At 41.7% G+C, this 16,485-nt stretch overlaps 1 protein-coding gene across 4 annotated transcripts in view; it reads left to right on the plus strand.

Annotated features, from left to right (window-relative positions):
* The first annotated feature begins 211 nt into the window (after positions 1-211).
* Positions 212-16,485, plus strand: part of NBAS (NBAS subunit of NRZ tethering complex) — a 214,384-nt gene continuing 198,110 nt past the window's right edge. For 2 of the 4 annotated variants that reach the window (XM_076332759.1, XM_076332760.1), the window contains exons 1-9: positions 212-370; positions 4,871-4,925; positions 5,544-5,580; positions 7,299-7,376; positions 8,452-8,499; positions 10,208-10,251; positions 10,659-10,792; positions 11,583-11,716; positions 11,835-11,933. In XM_076332759.1, coding sequence (XP_076188874.1) covers positions 227-370; positions 4,871-4,925; positions 5,544-5,580; positions 7,299-7,376; positions 8,452-8,499; positions 10,208-10,251; positions 10,659-10,792; positions 11,583-11,716; positions 11,835-11,933 — 773 coding nt within the window. In that variant the 5' untranslated portion in view covers positions 212-226. The remainder of the gene's footprint in view (positions 371-4,870; positions 4,926-5,543; positions 5,581-7,298; positions 7,377-8,451; positions 8,500-10,207; positions 10,252-10,658; positions 10,793-11,582; positions 11,717-11,834; positions 11,934-16,485) is intronic. The other 2 variants (XM_076332757.1, XM_076332758.1) reach the window with 1 other exon arrangement.

Raw genomic sequence — 16,485 nt, forward strand, 5'->3', positions numbered from 1 at the left:
CGAGCTTCCTTTCAGGGCTCCAAAGGCCCTCGGGCAGGGAAGGCAACGGCCTCTTGGCCCGCGGCGGGGCGAGGAGCAGGGCGCGGCGCCAGGCGGGCTCGGCCGGCGGCAGCGCTGAAGGAGTTAAAGGCCGCCCGCTCCGCAGAGCTGCCGGGCGTTACTGGTTTGGCCTCCGCCGGGCACCGTCGTCGCTGCGGCGGTGGGTGGGTAGGTGGGTGGAGCGAGCATGGCCGCCGCCGGCGGGGAGCGCGGCGAAGCGGCGCCGAGAGAGGAGGGGATGGCAGGTGCCGGCGAGGAGGGGGACGGGGAGGAGAATATTCTGTATGACCTGCTGGTTAACACCGAGTGGTCTCCGGAGACGGAGGTGCAGGTGCGTGTCGCCGCGGCATGGCCGGGGTGCGGGGGAGGGGACCGGCCACGTAGGCGCGGGCGGGGATGCGCCCCGCTGCCCCGGGGGCTGGCGGCCCGGGGCGGGGGGAGGCCGCCGGCCCTGAGGGCCGTGGGGGCGGGCTGTTGCCTCCAGGGAGGCTCGCCGGGCTGCCCGCTCCGCTCCTGATGGGCACGAGAGCGGGGAGGGCAGCAGGGCCAAGCACAAAAGGTGTCCCTGCGCTCATCCTGCCCCGTCATGGTCTCGCGTCGCTTAATTGCCGCGTTGTCACCCTTGTTTCTGCCGCCTGGAATGCCTCGAAGTCTTTCTTGCTCATTACCTGTGAACAACGTATATCAGCTTTTACTGTTGGGCTGATACAAGGGAAGCGGTGGTGAAGTTCAGGTTTCATCTCCAGAAGCAGCTGTACTGAGAGCAGTGGAAGCTGTCCTGGTGAAAACAAGGTCTTTATCCAGCTTACCTTGCGTGAGGAAAACTGGATCCCTCTCTAGACTTGTGTATCAGAATGGTTGCATCTGTATTTTCAGGAGTGGGTTGAAAAGGAGAAATACATCGCTTTGTGTCTACAAGGCACACAAATGGATGCCAAAGCTTAAAAGATGGGAAAACATTGTTCTTGTATTACAAGTTTTTGCTTGCTTCTGTCTGTTCATCTTCATGGGTCAGTGGAAAAGCTGAGCAGCTCTTTCATCTTTGCTTTTTCGTCTTTTCCCCTGTAATGTGCTGAGCTAGCTGCCTGTATGTCTACTCTTGTCTGATTTGGACATAAAGGGTGCAAGCACTGGGGTTTTCTTTTTTTCCTGTAGTGGCTTTCAAGGCCACTGCAGTTGTTAATGCATTTCCCACTAAAAGTAGTTTATGTAAGTATTTTAACGAAGTTTTATGCTTAATGAGAACATCTGAAGAGAGAAGATGTAAAAACATCCCAGGTGGAATAATGTGCCTATTCAGAATTAATAAAGCCATTCTCCTAAAAATATGTTTTTGTTTATCAGACTTTTTTTGTTTGTTTGTTTCTCTTGATCTGTAAATCTTCAGTTGCAGCAACAGGTATGGGCATTTGGAAAATATGATTGCAGTGTTACCAATTACTACCTTTATAGATTGTTCATATAGGTGAGTAGACAGTTGCACCTATTTTTATTTAACTGTGTTTTGAGAGATGGTAAATAGTGTTTGTTTCTAGTAATATATGAAAGCGATTTACGTGTCTGCAAACCATGAGGAGGACTTAGGTATGGTGGCACGAGACTGGTTCTACAACTGCGTTAAGGGGGCACTTTTCTGACAAGTATCCCTTCTCTTCTGCTGCTGTTAGTATTCTTGAAGTTGTATGGTAAGTTGATTAAAGAACTGATTAGTCTGAGAAACTGTGTTCTTTCATTTCCTTTAGTTGAGCGGTCAGCCTAGTACTCATGTAGGTACCAAGGAGGGTGAATAATGTGTCAGTCAAAGCTGAGTGAAGTGTGAGACCTCCCTTTAGTGGCAGCGTGCGGGTATGCCAATTTAAAGTGATCGTGGAATCACAATCTGAGGGTCCTCATCTGCCCTGAATTTCTAAGCATCATAGAACTCTGCTTGTCAACTTCAGCAAATGGTACAGGCTATTTTAAACTTGGTATTTCTTGCCTATTTACTTTATTTTCCAGATAATTCCCATTTTGAATGGCAGAAATAGGAAGGCTTGAAAATATTATGCTATGTAGTTTGTTTGGATTTACATCCCTCTTGAAGACTGTCAGTAGCCAAGGACACTGCTGATGTTCTTTTTACAGTTTTAGTGGGAAATTGATTTTACACTGACATACATAGGCAAATAAATTATTTTGTCAGCATGATTCAGTTTTTGCCTTAAGGTGCCTTAACAGTGATATTATTTAGGTGATTGTGACTTTCCCTTTGGAACATCTGTCTCTTTTAATCCTGGTTTATTCACACTTTTCAGAAAAAGTCCCAAAATGCTCCCTGCCTTACTTCTTGTAGAACTGAATGGTTTGGAATGAGTGAGGTGAGGGGCAGCAGGAAGGGAAAGGAAGTTGAATGCTGCACTGGGAAATGAAATTAAATGTCTTCCTATGCAGTCATCTAGGATATAAAACAAGGCCTTAAAACAAACTTTTTATAGGTCTCTATTGACTTTGTTTTATTTTTCTGTTATCTCATTTGGGATGATTCATTTTTAATTGTAGAGTGCTGAGCACTTATAACTGTAATTATGACTGACGGAAGGTAAATCTTGTGATAAACATGTGAAGTCGTGTTAAATTCAAGACACTGATAAAACTGGCATGGATTTCTTAAGTTGGAACCCCAAAATAGCTTTAATTTTAGTTCTTGTTGGTGTTCTCATTCACCTGTATTGAATTTCCCAAGAATTTTTTTTTGGGGGGGGGAAATAACAGATATTTGTAAGGACACATGCAAGGAACTGACAATGCCAGAGATGAGAGTGGTGTGGAAATCAAGCAGTCTGTATTCAGTGTAGTGATGTGATTGTATATAATGCACTGTTTGGGAACCCTGAAATATATAATGAGAATGAAAGGAATTACTGTGTAGTTGATCAGTGAAAATAGTGAACGAGACAGTGGTTGTGGAGGAGGTTGCAGGGGAGGACTCATGGAATCATTTGTGTAAATACAGGCAGACTGAACTTTTCCTGTTCTCCAGTAGACAAGTACTGTCTATCTTCTGAAATGTATCGAATGTGTCACTTCATTCCATGGTTTTTTTTCATTGCCATCTAATGTTTTGAGATTTCCCCAACACCCTCTGCCCCCTGCCCCCCATAAGCTTGCTGGGTGTGCAGTAAAATCCAAAACTTAAGTGGGTGTCTTGTCAGTGAGGAAGTTACTTAGGTTTTATTTCTGTAACGCTCTAGCGAAGGAGAACTTGAAGTTGTTTTCCCAAATGGGAATGGATTAAAAAAGAAATATAGCAGATCCAGTAGCCATTGCTGTTGCTGAGATGATAGGAATATGTTACAAAAAGTAAAATTCAGGTCTTCAGAGTATAATAGTAAAACAGCTTTGTGAAGGGTTTAAGATGTGTGGAATAGGAGCCTGTAGTTTAGGCTCAGGAATGGACACTAAGAATATTAAAAAAAATTCTGAAGAGGTATAAGCAATTTTTGTAAATGTTTTTATTGGGAACTTTTCGTAATCCAAAAACTTTAACAAGCTCTGCTTTTAACCTTGCTAGGAAATTGCAGCTCTCCCTGAGGTACCGTGGTAGCTGTAAGAAATAATTTATACTCTCACTTATTTTACTGTAATGCCTTGTTATTTCCTGATTGATCAACCTGAATTTGGAACATTATCTATTAGTACATCTGTGTTGGTTTCTTACATGCTGTGGGATGGCAGCCTGATTATTTGAAAGACTGTTTCTGGATTGCAAACTTTGCATAGAAAACTGCTACTCTTTACTTCAATAACTTAAATTTGGGAGCCCAGATATTTTTTTTTAAACATGGACATACTCCAGAATTTTGATAAATTTGTGTGTCTTTCAGTGTTTGCTGCTCTATAACTTGGAGTGAGAGGCCTGAATATTTCAGCTAACAAGTAATGATCTGTTCTATGTATTCTATACTGAAGGGAAGAGGAAATTCATTCATTACCTACTCTAATGCTCGGTTTGTGGTGCTCTAATATTTTAAATAGAAAAGTATAAGCATGATGGCTTATTTTGAAGATTTGTGTGTGATGCCTTCCTCATTGGTTATCTTTCTTGTCTTCTCAGTTTAATCCCTTTTTCCTACTTTCTTACTGGCAAATAATTTTACCTCTTTTTATAGCTAAGAATATACGTCCTATGTTGTTTTGTAGTTCTTTATTCTGTGTCTGGAGAGTGTTTTCATTTATGTAGTGAGTGTAGTTGTTCCCCTTTGCCTTAAGTAGAGCAGGACTGCTGGAAAGGCTATGTGAGACAGTATGGAGTAGAGGTGGTGATCTGAGTGGCTGTGTTACCTAGTACAAATTGACATAAAAAGAGTTTTTCTTCAGAAGTTCTCTGTTTTTCTTAATATTTCTGAAACTTTTCTGAGCAGTCGTTATGTAGCTTAGCAGTTATATATTAGCATAATATGTTGAACACCAATTGCTTCAACTTCTTTTGGGCATTACAGACCAATCTAGCATATTCATTTAGCATAGAAAGAATGATTTATAATACCTAACAGGAGAACACTATCAGAAGTCCATGTCTTTTGTTACTACCCAAAGATCAAGGCAAAGCTGAATCAATAGACAATCTGTTGTATGTTTTGTTTATTGCATCTTGGCATTTAAAATATTTGGCTTTATAGCTTGTTTTAGCTTATGCAGTTAAATTACTCACTATATGAAGTTGTGAGTAATAGAAAATACATAAGGAATTTGTAGGCTAGCAGGCAACTTAATCAGTTGAATATATGTATGAATGTTGTATTTAAGTTAAAATGTGTAACATAGTGTTTGACCATTATGGTTGTAATTGCAGCCAAGAGGCAACAGAAAACATGGTGCATCATTTATCATCACTAGAGCAATTACAGGTAAATATGACTTGTTCTTATGTTCATGACTCATAAGAATGATGTGTGGATTGCTTGTAAAATTTACAATTTCTGCACTTTAGGGTGGCTAGTGTAATGAAAATAGAGTGCAGGATGTGTTTTCAGGAAGATGTTTTCTCATTATTGATATCGCTATGTTATTTTTATGTCATTTTTGTGAGCTTTCTTGTCTCTTAGCTTATTGGGACAAACTAATAAATCATACATCTAAGAAGTTTAGAAACTCTGTGTTTTGCAAAATGTTGTTGAGGTTTTTTTCTCTGCCAGCTCTTGCATTGGGCTGTTTGCTAGTTAGGCAGTTCTATAAGGAAGCTTTACATTATGGTCATGTTACATTGCCATTCAACACTTGGTTTATGCAGTAACTGAATTGCATTTTCATCCAGTAGGAATTTCTCTTAGAATTTCCAGAAATGTGTAGTGATTTTTTTCATCTGCCATTTGCATTTACTCTAATGTAAGAATTTATTGGCCAAGGATAGAGGGTTTTTCTCACAAAAGAAAAAGGTATTAAGGGAATTTCTGAGATTCTGTGTGCAGTAAGCTGGAGAGTGTTTTAAAACCGCTAGAGATGTAATTTTTCTTGTTCCACTGTAGGTCCTGCATTGTTTTTGCTTCGTTACATCTGGTACAGGTAGGTTTGATGAAAATAGTGCTTAATCTTTTTATCTGATAATATTTTTATAGCATTTTGATTTGATGGAAAGTTATTTTTAATGAGAGTAAAATTGAACACTTGTTTAGAATATTGTCCAGGCAATGCTTAGAATATTCTCTTTTCATAAGTTTAAGTTGTAACTACTTGAGTTGCAGCTGAAGCGTATCTAGAAAAGAGCTGGTGTATACTAGTTTGACTTTTCACTTTTATTGGAAGCCTAAGTAAACTTGCAGTTGGAACATCATCTTTCTCAAAACACATATTTGTTCTCCCCACTCCCATCTGAGATACTGCAAGTGAAGCTGGTTTTTTTTTTTTAAGCCTCAATGACAGGTATGATGGCATGGCAGGATTTGCTTCCTTTGGAGTAATAATTTGGATTTTTTTTTTTTTCTTGGCAATTCAAACTGTCATACAAAAAGCTTGATAACTAGTTGAGCAACACTCATGCCATTTATAAATTTAACTTCTGATTCAACGGGTCCCAGAAACATATTGGGATAAATACGGTGTTCCTGGAGAATTTCAGCTCTATGGTTATACTACTCTGTTGATGCACTTGGCAGGTTTGAAGGTATCAGTTCTCCCTTTTTAGGGGTATTCTGTTGGTTTTGAGATATATGGAAAGGGACATTAAGGTGGCTCCCTATGAAACAATATTATACTTGAATTCAGCAGGCAATGCTGGTTTCCCTATTGCTGTTGTACTACTTCATTTTGCACCCCCCACCCCTTTTTTTTTTTTAGGGGGTGGTGTTTATGGCCTCCATACCATCATATAAGTCTAGTTGTGAGGATTCAGTTGCAGACAGAATTAACTTATTTTTCTTCCCTCCCCTCCACTAGTCATATTTGAAGTCTGATTCTTAGTTTTTATAATTGATTCTCATTGCTATTTTTATGTATTTAATAAGTGTTTGGGAGGGAGCTTGGGAGACCTCTAGTTTAAAGTCCTGGTAAAAAGAGGGAGAACATTGAATTCAGACTAGGTTCTTTAGGGCTCTGTCCAGCTAGGTTGTGAAAAGCTTAAAGGATGGAGATCCCAAAGACTCTCTGGGCAGCCTGTTCCAGTGCCTGACTGTCTTCATGGTGAAGAATTCTCTTCCTTATGTCAGCTTGGAACCTTCTCTGTTTTAGGATCATAGAATCATTTTGGTTGGAAAGGACCTTTAAAATCATTGAGTCCAACTGTTAATTTAACACTGCCAAGTCCACCAAAGGACTGATCACGATTTCTTGTGCTTCTGCCATGCACCTCAGGGGCTCCCATCTTCATGGTAACCTCCTAGGTATCAGAGAGCTGCTGTTTGGTCCCCCTGAAGCCTTCCCTTCTCCAGGCTAAACAAGTACAATTCCCTCAGCATCATCTTGTGGGGCAAGTGCTCCAGTTCCCTGATCATCCTGGTGGCCCTCCAGTTTATTGGTGGTGTTCTTGTAATGGGGGGGCCCAAAACTGGCTGCTGACCAGAGTGATGAGTAAATAATCGGTTCCCTTAATATGTGGTTTTGTTCTGTTAATACAAACAAGGATGTTGTTAGCCTTCATCATTGGCAGGGTGCAGCGTTGATTAGTTGCTAAAACCTGCCAGGTGATTGATGGTTGCCTTAAAGCTAAGTTGTCTGGCATGAGTATCTCAGGTACTGCTTTTGTTAGGTGTATGTTCTGATTTAGCCTAATGTCTTTGTTATTTCAGCCCTGCAAAGTTTTCTCTGCCCACTGGACTGGTTCGTCTAGTTAGTAAGCAGATCAACTGGCACCTAGTACTTGCAAGGTAACCAGCTTATACGCTTTTCTATTTTTGGCAGTAGTGAATGTACTAATGCTTCCTCCTCTCCCCCCGCCGTCCCCGTTGGTAACAATGCTGAGTTAATATTGTGCTAAAGTCATGTTATTCTTTTTGGTCAAGAGAAATACTGGAGGCTTTCACAGGTAGCCTTGGGAAAGAAAGGTCAGTCTGCTACCTAGGAGCTTCCACACTGCTTCCCTTCATTTAGTGCATCTCTCACTCAGGTCTGAATGTCCTTCTAGATTTTGAGGCAAAGTGGCTTGCAGTGCAATTGTTCTCAAGCTCAAGTCCTGAATTTGATCAGTTAAAGACCTATAACTTGGCAGGATATGTTATATAAATTGCTTATTTTAAAATTTGTAGAAAGTGAATGCATACCCTCAAGACTTGTCTGCTATTGTATGTTTAGAGAAGTGAGAGTTCCAAGGCTAGAACCAGCTGTTCTGCAGTAATTTTAGCAGCATCAGTGAGATTACTGGCTTTTAAAAATAAGCATAAATGTGTACAGAAGAATGGTTCAATGACATGAAGGTAGTATGGAATGTTTTAGTTTATTAGGTATTATCGTTGAATATGATCAGTGGTTCAGCAAGAGCTCTGTACTGTTGCGAGAGATGGTGATTCTTTGAGGGAAGAGATGATCCCTTTTGATGCACAAGACAGGAGACCTGCTCCTAAGGAGATGACATAACTTGCTGAAGTATGATAGTTGTTTATTCCAGATAAAGCAACACATAGTTTTAGATATTGCTGTTATAAAATTATTCATAAGCAACATCTGATTCTGACCTCCCCTGCAGCAAGATTTCAGACGTTGTTTCTGTTTTCTTAGTGCTACTAGAATAGAATGACAGATACATTTCAGTAACATGAAGGGAATCTTATTATAGTACTGATTTTTTTTTTTTTTTTTTAAATACTGGTATTTCCCAATTTGTTTTGAGTTATGAAAGAGGAAATTTATATCTAACCTTGCAGAAAAGCAGCTAGAGCTCTGATGCACATTCCGTAAGGACTGGACTTTAAATGAACTTTCACACCTTTATTTTTTCTCTTTCAGCAATGGTAAATTGTTGGCAGTGGTTCAAGATCAATGTGTAGAAATCAGGTAACCTAGTATTTGTTGCTTCATGACCACTGTTGTGGAGTTCTGAGAAAGTGTTTCTAGCCATCTACTAACCATACTTACAAAGATTTTTTTTCTGGGTTTTTGGGGAATGTTATATATTGTGAAAGTAATCTGTGGAATAATCTTAAAATATATTATCATTTAGAAAGCAGAAGCCTTCTACTTCTTCCTAGTTCTTGGCCATTCCCCATTTGAATAAAACCACCCCCTCCTCAAAACCTCCCACAATTATTGTGTCCTGGTTTTGGCTGGGGTAGAGTTGGTTTTCTTCCTAGTAGCTGGTACAGTGCTGTGTTTTGGATTTAGGATGAGAACAAAGTTGATAACGCACCGATGTTTTAGTTGTTGCTAAGTAGTGCTTACACTAGTCAAGGACTTTTCAGCTTCCCGTGCTCTACTGACTGAGAAGGCTGGAGGTGCACAAGAATCTGGGAGGGGGCACAGCCAGGACAGCTGACCCAAACTGACCAAAGGGACATTCCATACCATGTGACGTCATGCTCAGTACATAAACTGGGGGAAAGCTGGCGGGGGGGGCTGCTGCTCGGGGACTGGCTGGGCATCCGTCAGCAAGTGGTGAGCAATTGCATTGCGCATCACTTGCTTTGTATATTCTATTATTATTATATTATTTTACTATTTTATTATTTTATTTCAGTTATTAAACTGTTTTTATCTCAACCCACAAATTTTCTCACTTTTGTCCTTCTGATTCTCTCTTCCATCCCACCGGCGTGGGGGGGATTGAGCGAGTGGTTGTGTGGTGCTCAGTTGCCGGCTGGGGTTAAACCACAACATAACGTTATGGATAAATTTATATAACTATCTATCTGTATCTCTCTCTTTCTTTTTTCAAGATGTGAAAGAAAAACAATCAAGATGCTTCAAAATACTAAACCCAAATCATGGTCTTTCTAACCTTTGCCTTTCTGTTCCCCTTCAAAGTCATCACAAGAGAATAGAAATTCTTTCCTAGTAAATGGGACAAGGAGCTAGTATTCTGCTTCTCTGTAGAGTAGCTGGCATGTATGATACTTCACTGTATTTCACAAGTAATGTGGATTGCTGTAAAGACTGATGCTTTCCCTTTTTCTTCTGCTCTCTAACAAGTTCTCCTTTGCCAGTTCAAGAATGCATTTAGCTGTAGAACGGATCTTGATTGAGTGTGTTTACTTGCTTCACAAAAATTCATTTGCTAGAAGGTCAGACCTTCTATTTATATGTAAAAGAAGCAAGTGTATGAAAATGGTTCAATCAGAAGTGGTGTGAACACCATAAATGTCAGCTTAGAGACTATAAAATAAATCTTGTGTTTCAACTGTATTAATGTAACTATATTCTTGCATTGTTTCTAAAATTGTAACTTAGAGAATACTGACTAGTTTTTTTTTTTTTCTAAAGTTACATGCTGAAGTTCTGAAATGCTGCTATTCTACTTTGAACGGCATTACTACTAAATGAGGGATATTAGTATTTATGCTTTGGGAGGAGGGTTTCTAAAATACTATTGTTAGTTCCTGTAGCTGCCTAAGGGTGAAGGCTACTATATACCTTTTTAAAAAAGTAGTTAAATACATGCAGGCCTTTGAATTGTGCACCTAAAGTATTTTTATAGTATTCTACTTCTTCTGGAAAATTGAATAGTGTGTTTTTTCTTATTTAAATCCATATGAGTCTTTTTCTGCAGGTCTGCAAAAGATGACTTTGGATCCATAGTTGGAAAATGTCAAGGTATACAATATGGCAACCTCTACCTCATTACGTAATGTCATCATTGTTTATTACTCATGCATTGCTAAGTGGTAGTGTCGGTTTACTTTAAAGATAATGTTGTAACTTCTTAAAGGCGTTGGGAAGAATCTCTTAATAATTTTGCTTTGTGAATAGTTCCATTACCCTCCCTCCCCCCTCTTCTTTTCATGATGATTAACATATAAGACCTGAAATGACATGATAGTTAAAATGAATGGGTTTAGGAGACATAGCAGGTATTGGAGGTGGTGGGTTTTTTTTCTCCTCCAAGATAAGCTTGTAATGATAGTAGGCACCCTGCATTTTTTGATGCAGTTGACTTAGTGTTGTGTTTGAGGGATTATATTTATATTTCACTTTTTAATAACTTTCTTCCTTTTTCATAGTGCCAAAGGATCCTAACCCTCAGTGGAGGCGAGTGGCATGGAGTCATGATTGTACGTTACTTGCTTATGCTGAAAGCACTGGAACAGTGAGAGTGTTTGACCTAATGGGTAGCGAGCTTTTGGTCATTTCACCAGTAAGTGCTCTCTTAGATTAAATATGAATATAGTAGAACTTTTTGTAAGGGTAAAAGGTAATTTCCACTCTTCGGCCTTTTTTTAATCATGGCTTACTTTGGTATAAAGGCTTACAGTATGAATACCATGCACAAACGTACCATGAAGTATTTATCATATGATGGGTATATTATAGTTAAACTATAACTAAACTTATAGTTAAAGTCCTGTGTAGCACTTGCAAAGCATACATTTTGTGCTGTTGTATCTAGTCAGAAACTTCATCTTTCTTCTCTTTTTCTTAGAATTGTGGTAGATCTGCAGGTACATCAGATTGTGAAAGTATAGAATTACCTACTTACTTTGTGTGCAAATAATGACAATTTGTACTAGTGGATGACAAATCTGCATTCTATATGCAGAGTCACTTATAAATCAAGAAACATCACTGAAAGAGCAATATGAGGATTTTTTTTTTCTTGGTATGAGAATAGATAATTGCTGTTGGCTTGCCCCGCATAATATATTTTATATTTTGCATATTCAAAGGTTGTATGAAACTAATTTGGGGAGGTGGCTCAAGTGTTTCCTTAGTATATTGTCTTTGCAGACTTTAAGATTTCTTTAAAATCAGGGTAAAAAGAAGTGTATTTTGTTACTAGTACAAACTAATGAAACTTTATTTTTTTAATATATTTTTATATAATATAGTAAATTTTAACTTCCTAGTTCTTTCAATAACCAAGACACTTTCTCTTTTTTTTTTTTAATCCCCTTTCTCTCAATGTCTGTGTGCATTTTTGGGTAAAGACAGCAAGTTTTCCAGGGGATCTGAGTTATGCTATTGCTGGATTGATCTTTCTAGAATACAAAGCAAGTGCCCAATGGTCAGCCGAACTGCTTGTTGTTAATTATCGTGGAGAACTGAGAAGTTATCTTGTAAGGTAAGCATAAATTTTGACTTGCTTTGAGAGGGCACCGTGAACTTCAAAGGAATTCTTTCCACTGTTTAAAGAAAATAAATCTGAAATAATATATGTATTTTTTTCCCCCCATACTTAGTGTTGGAACAAATCAAAGCTTTCAAGAAAGTCATAGTTTCAGCTTTAGCAGCCATTATGCCCATGGAATAACTACTGTCATTTATCATCCTGGTCACAGGTAAGTGTTCTGTTTGCTACCTGCCAATAATATGGAAATGATGAACAAAAGTGGCAAAATAAACATTGACGTGTGTTGCATAAGAAGGGGGAGAAAAAAAAAAAGTATTTTAATACTGGTATTTAGTGAATCAGTAATAATAAGTCATATATCATTGTACCGATGAAAGAAGCGCTAGTTGGTGATCTCGCTTTACTAATCGAATAATGAAAACCAAGTTGTGTCCTTTACTGTTTGAGTACCTTGCATACATGAGCAACATCTTCTAGAATGTCAGTAGTTTCAAAAGACGTTTCTGAATTTGATGGGGGTAAGGGCTGAGGTATAGTTGGTTTTTTTTTTTTTTTTTTCCTGTCTGGATATCCTGGTTTGGCTGGGATAGAGTTAATTTTTTTTCCTAGTAGCTGGCATAGTGCTGTGTTTTGGATTTAGAATGAGAATAATGTTGATAACACACCGATGTTCTAGTTGTTGCTAAGCAGTGTTTATACGAAGTCAAGGACTTTTCAGCTTCCCATGCTCTACCGACTGAGAAGGCTGGAGGTGCACAAGAAGCTGGGAGGGGGCACAGCCAGGACAGCTGACCCCAACTGGCCAAAGGGATATTCCATACCATGTGACGTCATGCTCCGTATATAAACTGAGGAGAGTTGGTCAGGGGGCAGGGATTGCTGCTCGGGAACTAACTGGGTGTCGGTTGGCGGGTGGTGAGTGGTTGCATCACTTTTTTTTTTTTTTTAATTTCCCTTGATTTTTTTTGTTTCTCTCTCGTTGTTTTACTTTCCATTACAATTTATTATTACTATTATTATTATTATTTATTATTATTATCATTATTTTATTATTTCAATTATTAAACTGTTCTTATCTTAACCCGTGAGTTTTCTTACTTTTGCTCTTCCGATTCTCTCCCCCATCCCACCGGGGGCAGGGCAGGGTGAGCGAGCAGCTGTGTGGTTACCATCATTGTATGCGAACTCTTTGGCAGTAATGACCTGGAAAAATGGAGAGGAACAAACGGTGGATGAATTGGCTGGCCACCTCTGGCAATACGAAGAAAGTCTCTCTTCCTCCCTCATCTTGGCTGTGGGGAAACCGTCCCAGAATGTCCAGCAACTCAAAGAGGATATGTCCTACTCTCTACCTGTGTGGACGAGTGTTTCAGCTATTAGGAGTCAGTGTTCTTTTGCTCAAGAGAGGATATAAAGGGTACACACCACGGGGCACCCTATGGTTTTACCTGCGTGACCACGGAGAGGACAATGAGGAAGTGGGATGGAAAAATCTGCCTCAGCCTTAGAGGCACGGGTACGCGAGTTGTGAGGAAAAACGATCACAAAAGGGGGTTCTTCCAGGAAAATTGCTGCTCCAGTTTCCAGCGGGCAGTTTCCCAGACAGAGTAGAAGGGCCGATCTCACTTCTGATCTTAATGAAGGGATTTCTGACTCGTAATTACAAGAAGTGAGTAACAAATACTATGATGAGGACTAGAGGGGCCCTGCCTCCAGCCAGGGGGAGGAAAGGGACAACCGGGTTTACTGGACTGTGTGGATTTGGTGGCCTGGCACATCAGACCCACAGGAGTATAAGGCTCTAGTGGACACCGGTGCACAGTGTACCCTAATGCCATCAAGCTGTAAAGGGGCAGAACCCATCTGTATGGGGTGATGGGGGGATCCCAACACCTAATTGTACTGGAAGCCGAAGTGAGCCTAACTGGGAATGAGTGGCAGAAGCACCCCATTGTGACTGGTCCAGATGCTCCGTGCATCCTTGGCATAGACTACCTCAGGAGAGGGTATTTCAAGGACCCAAAAGGGTACCGGTGGGCTTTTGGTACAGCTGCCTTGGAGGAAATTAAACAGCTGTCCACCTTGCCTGCTCTCTCGGAGGACCCTTCTGTTGTGGGTTTGCTGAGGGTCGAAGAACAACAGGTGCTGATCACCACCGCAACGGTGCACTGGTGGCAATATCGCACCAGCCGAGACTCCCTGATTCCCATCCATAAGCTGATTCGTCGACTGGAGAGCCAAGGAGTGATCAGCAAGACTCGCTCACCCTTTAACAGTCCCATATGGCCAGTGCAAAAGTCTAATGGAGAGTGGAGACTGACAGTAGACTATCGTGGCGTGAGTGCTGCTGTGCCGGACATGCTAAACTTCAATCCGAACTGGAGTCAAAGGCAGCCAAGTGGTATGCCACAATTGATATTGCTAATGAGTTCTTCTCAATCCCTTTGGCAGCAGAGTGCAGGCCACAGTTTGCTTTCCCTTGGAGGGGTGTTCAGTACACCTGGAACCGACTGCCCCAGGTGTGGAAACACAGCCCCACCATTTGCCATGGACTGATCCAGACTGCACTGGAACAGGGTGAGGCTCCAGAACACCTGCAATACATTGATGACATCATCGTGTGGGGCAACACAGCAGAAGAGGTTTTTGAGAAAGGGAAGAAAATAGTCGAAATCCTGCTGAAGGCCGGTTTTGCCATAAAACAAAGTAAGGTCAAGGGACCTGCACAGGAGATCCAGTTTTTAGGAATAAAATGGCAAGATGGATGTCATCAGATCCCAATGGATGTGGTCAACAAAACAACAGCCATGTCTCCACCAACTAGCAAAAAGGAAACACAAGCCTTCTTAGGGGTTTTTGGAGAATGCATATTCCAAATTACAGTCTGATTGTAAACCCTCTTTATCAAGTGACCCGGAAGAAGAATGATTTGAAGTGGGCCCCTGAGCAACGACAACCCTTTGAAGAAATTAAAGAGGAGATAGTTCATGCAGTAGCCCTGGGGCCAGTCCGGGCAGGGCAAGATGTAAAAAATGTGCTCTCCACCGCAGCCGGGGAGAATGGCCCTACCTGGAGCCTCCGGCAGAAAGCACCAGGGGAGACTCGAGGTTGACCTTTAGGGTTTTGGAGTCGGGGATACAGAGGATCCGAGGCCTGCTATACTCCAACTGAAAGAGAGATATTAGCAGCATATGAAGGGGTTTGAGCCACTTCGGAAGTGGTTGGTACTTGAAGCACAGCTCCTCCTGGCACCCCGACTGCCGATGCTGGGCTGGATGTTCAGAGGGAGGGTCCCCTGTACACATCATGCAAGTGATGCTGCGTGGAGTAAGTGGGTCGCACTGATCACACAATGGGCTTGAACAGGAAACCCCAGTCGCCCAGGAATCCTGGAAGTGATCATGGACTGGCCAGAGGGTAAAGATTTTGGAATCTCACCAGAGGAGAAGGTGACGCGTGCTGAGGAGGCCCCACTGTATAATAAACTACCAGAAAATGAGAAGCAATATGCCCTGTTCACTGATGGGTCCTGTTGTCTTGTGCGAAAGCATCGGAGGTGGAACGCTGCCATGTGAAGTCCTATGCGACAAGTTGTAGGAACTGCTGAAGGAGAAGGTGAATCGAGTCAGTTTGCAGAGGTGAAAGCCATCCAGCTGGCTGTGGATGTTGCTGAATGAGAAAAGTGGCCAGTGCTCTATCTCTATACTGACTCATGGCTGGTGGCAAATGCCCTGTGGGGGTGGTTGCAGCAATGGAAGCAGAGCGACTGGCAGCGCAGAGGCAAACCCATCTGGGCTGCCGCATTGTGGCAAGATATTGCTGCCCGGGTAGCGAACCTGGTTGTAAAACGTAGATGCTCACGTGCCCAAGAGTGGGGCCACTGAAGAACATCAAAACAACCAGCAGGTGGATCAGGCTGCTGAGATTGAAGTGGCTCAGGTGGATGTGGACTGGCAACATAAGGGTGAGTTATTTATAGCTTGGATGGGCCCATGACACCTCAGGCCATCAAGGAAGAGATGCAACATACAGATGGGCTTGTGATCGAGGGGTGGACTTGACCATGGACACTATTGCGCAGGTTATCCATGAATGGGAAACATGTGCTGCGATCAAGCAAGCCCAGCGGTTAAAGCCTCTGTGGTATGGAGGACGATGGCTGAAATATAACTATGGGGAGGCCTGGCAGATCGATTATATCACACTGCCACAAACCCGCCAAGGCAAGCGCCACGTGCTTACAATGGTGGAGGCAACGACCGGATGGCTGGAAACATATCCCATGCCACTGCCCGGAGCACTATCCTGGGCCTTGAAAAGCAAGTCCTATGGTGACATGGCACCCCAGAAGGAATTGAGTCAGACAACGGGACTCATTTCCGAAACAACCTCATAGACACCTGGGCCAAAGAGCACGGCATTGAGTGGGTGTATCACATCCCCTATCATGCACCAGCCTCTGGGAAAATCGAATGATATAGTGGAAGACTACGCTGAGAGCAATGGGTGGTGGGACATTCAAACATTGTGATACGCATTTAGCAAAGGCCACTTGGTTAGTCAACACTCGGGGATCTGCCAATGGAGCTGGCCCTGCCCAGTCAAAACTTTTACATACTGTAGAAGGGGATAAAGTCCCTGTAGTACATGTAAAATATATGGTGGGGAAGACAGTCTGGGTTATTCCTGCCTTGGGCAAAGGCAAACCCATTTGTAGGATTGCTTTTGCTCAAGGACCTGGGTGCACTTGGTGGGTGATG

Source organism: Aptenodytes patagonicus, chromosome 3, assembly GCF_965638725.1.
Source record: "Aptenodytes patagonicus chromosome 3, bAptPat1.pri.cur, whole genome shotgun sequence".
NCBI classification, from domain to species: domain Eukaryota; kingdom Metazoa; phylum Chordata; class Aves; order Sphenisciformes; family Spheniscidae; genus Aptenodytes; species Aptenodytes patagonicus.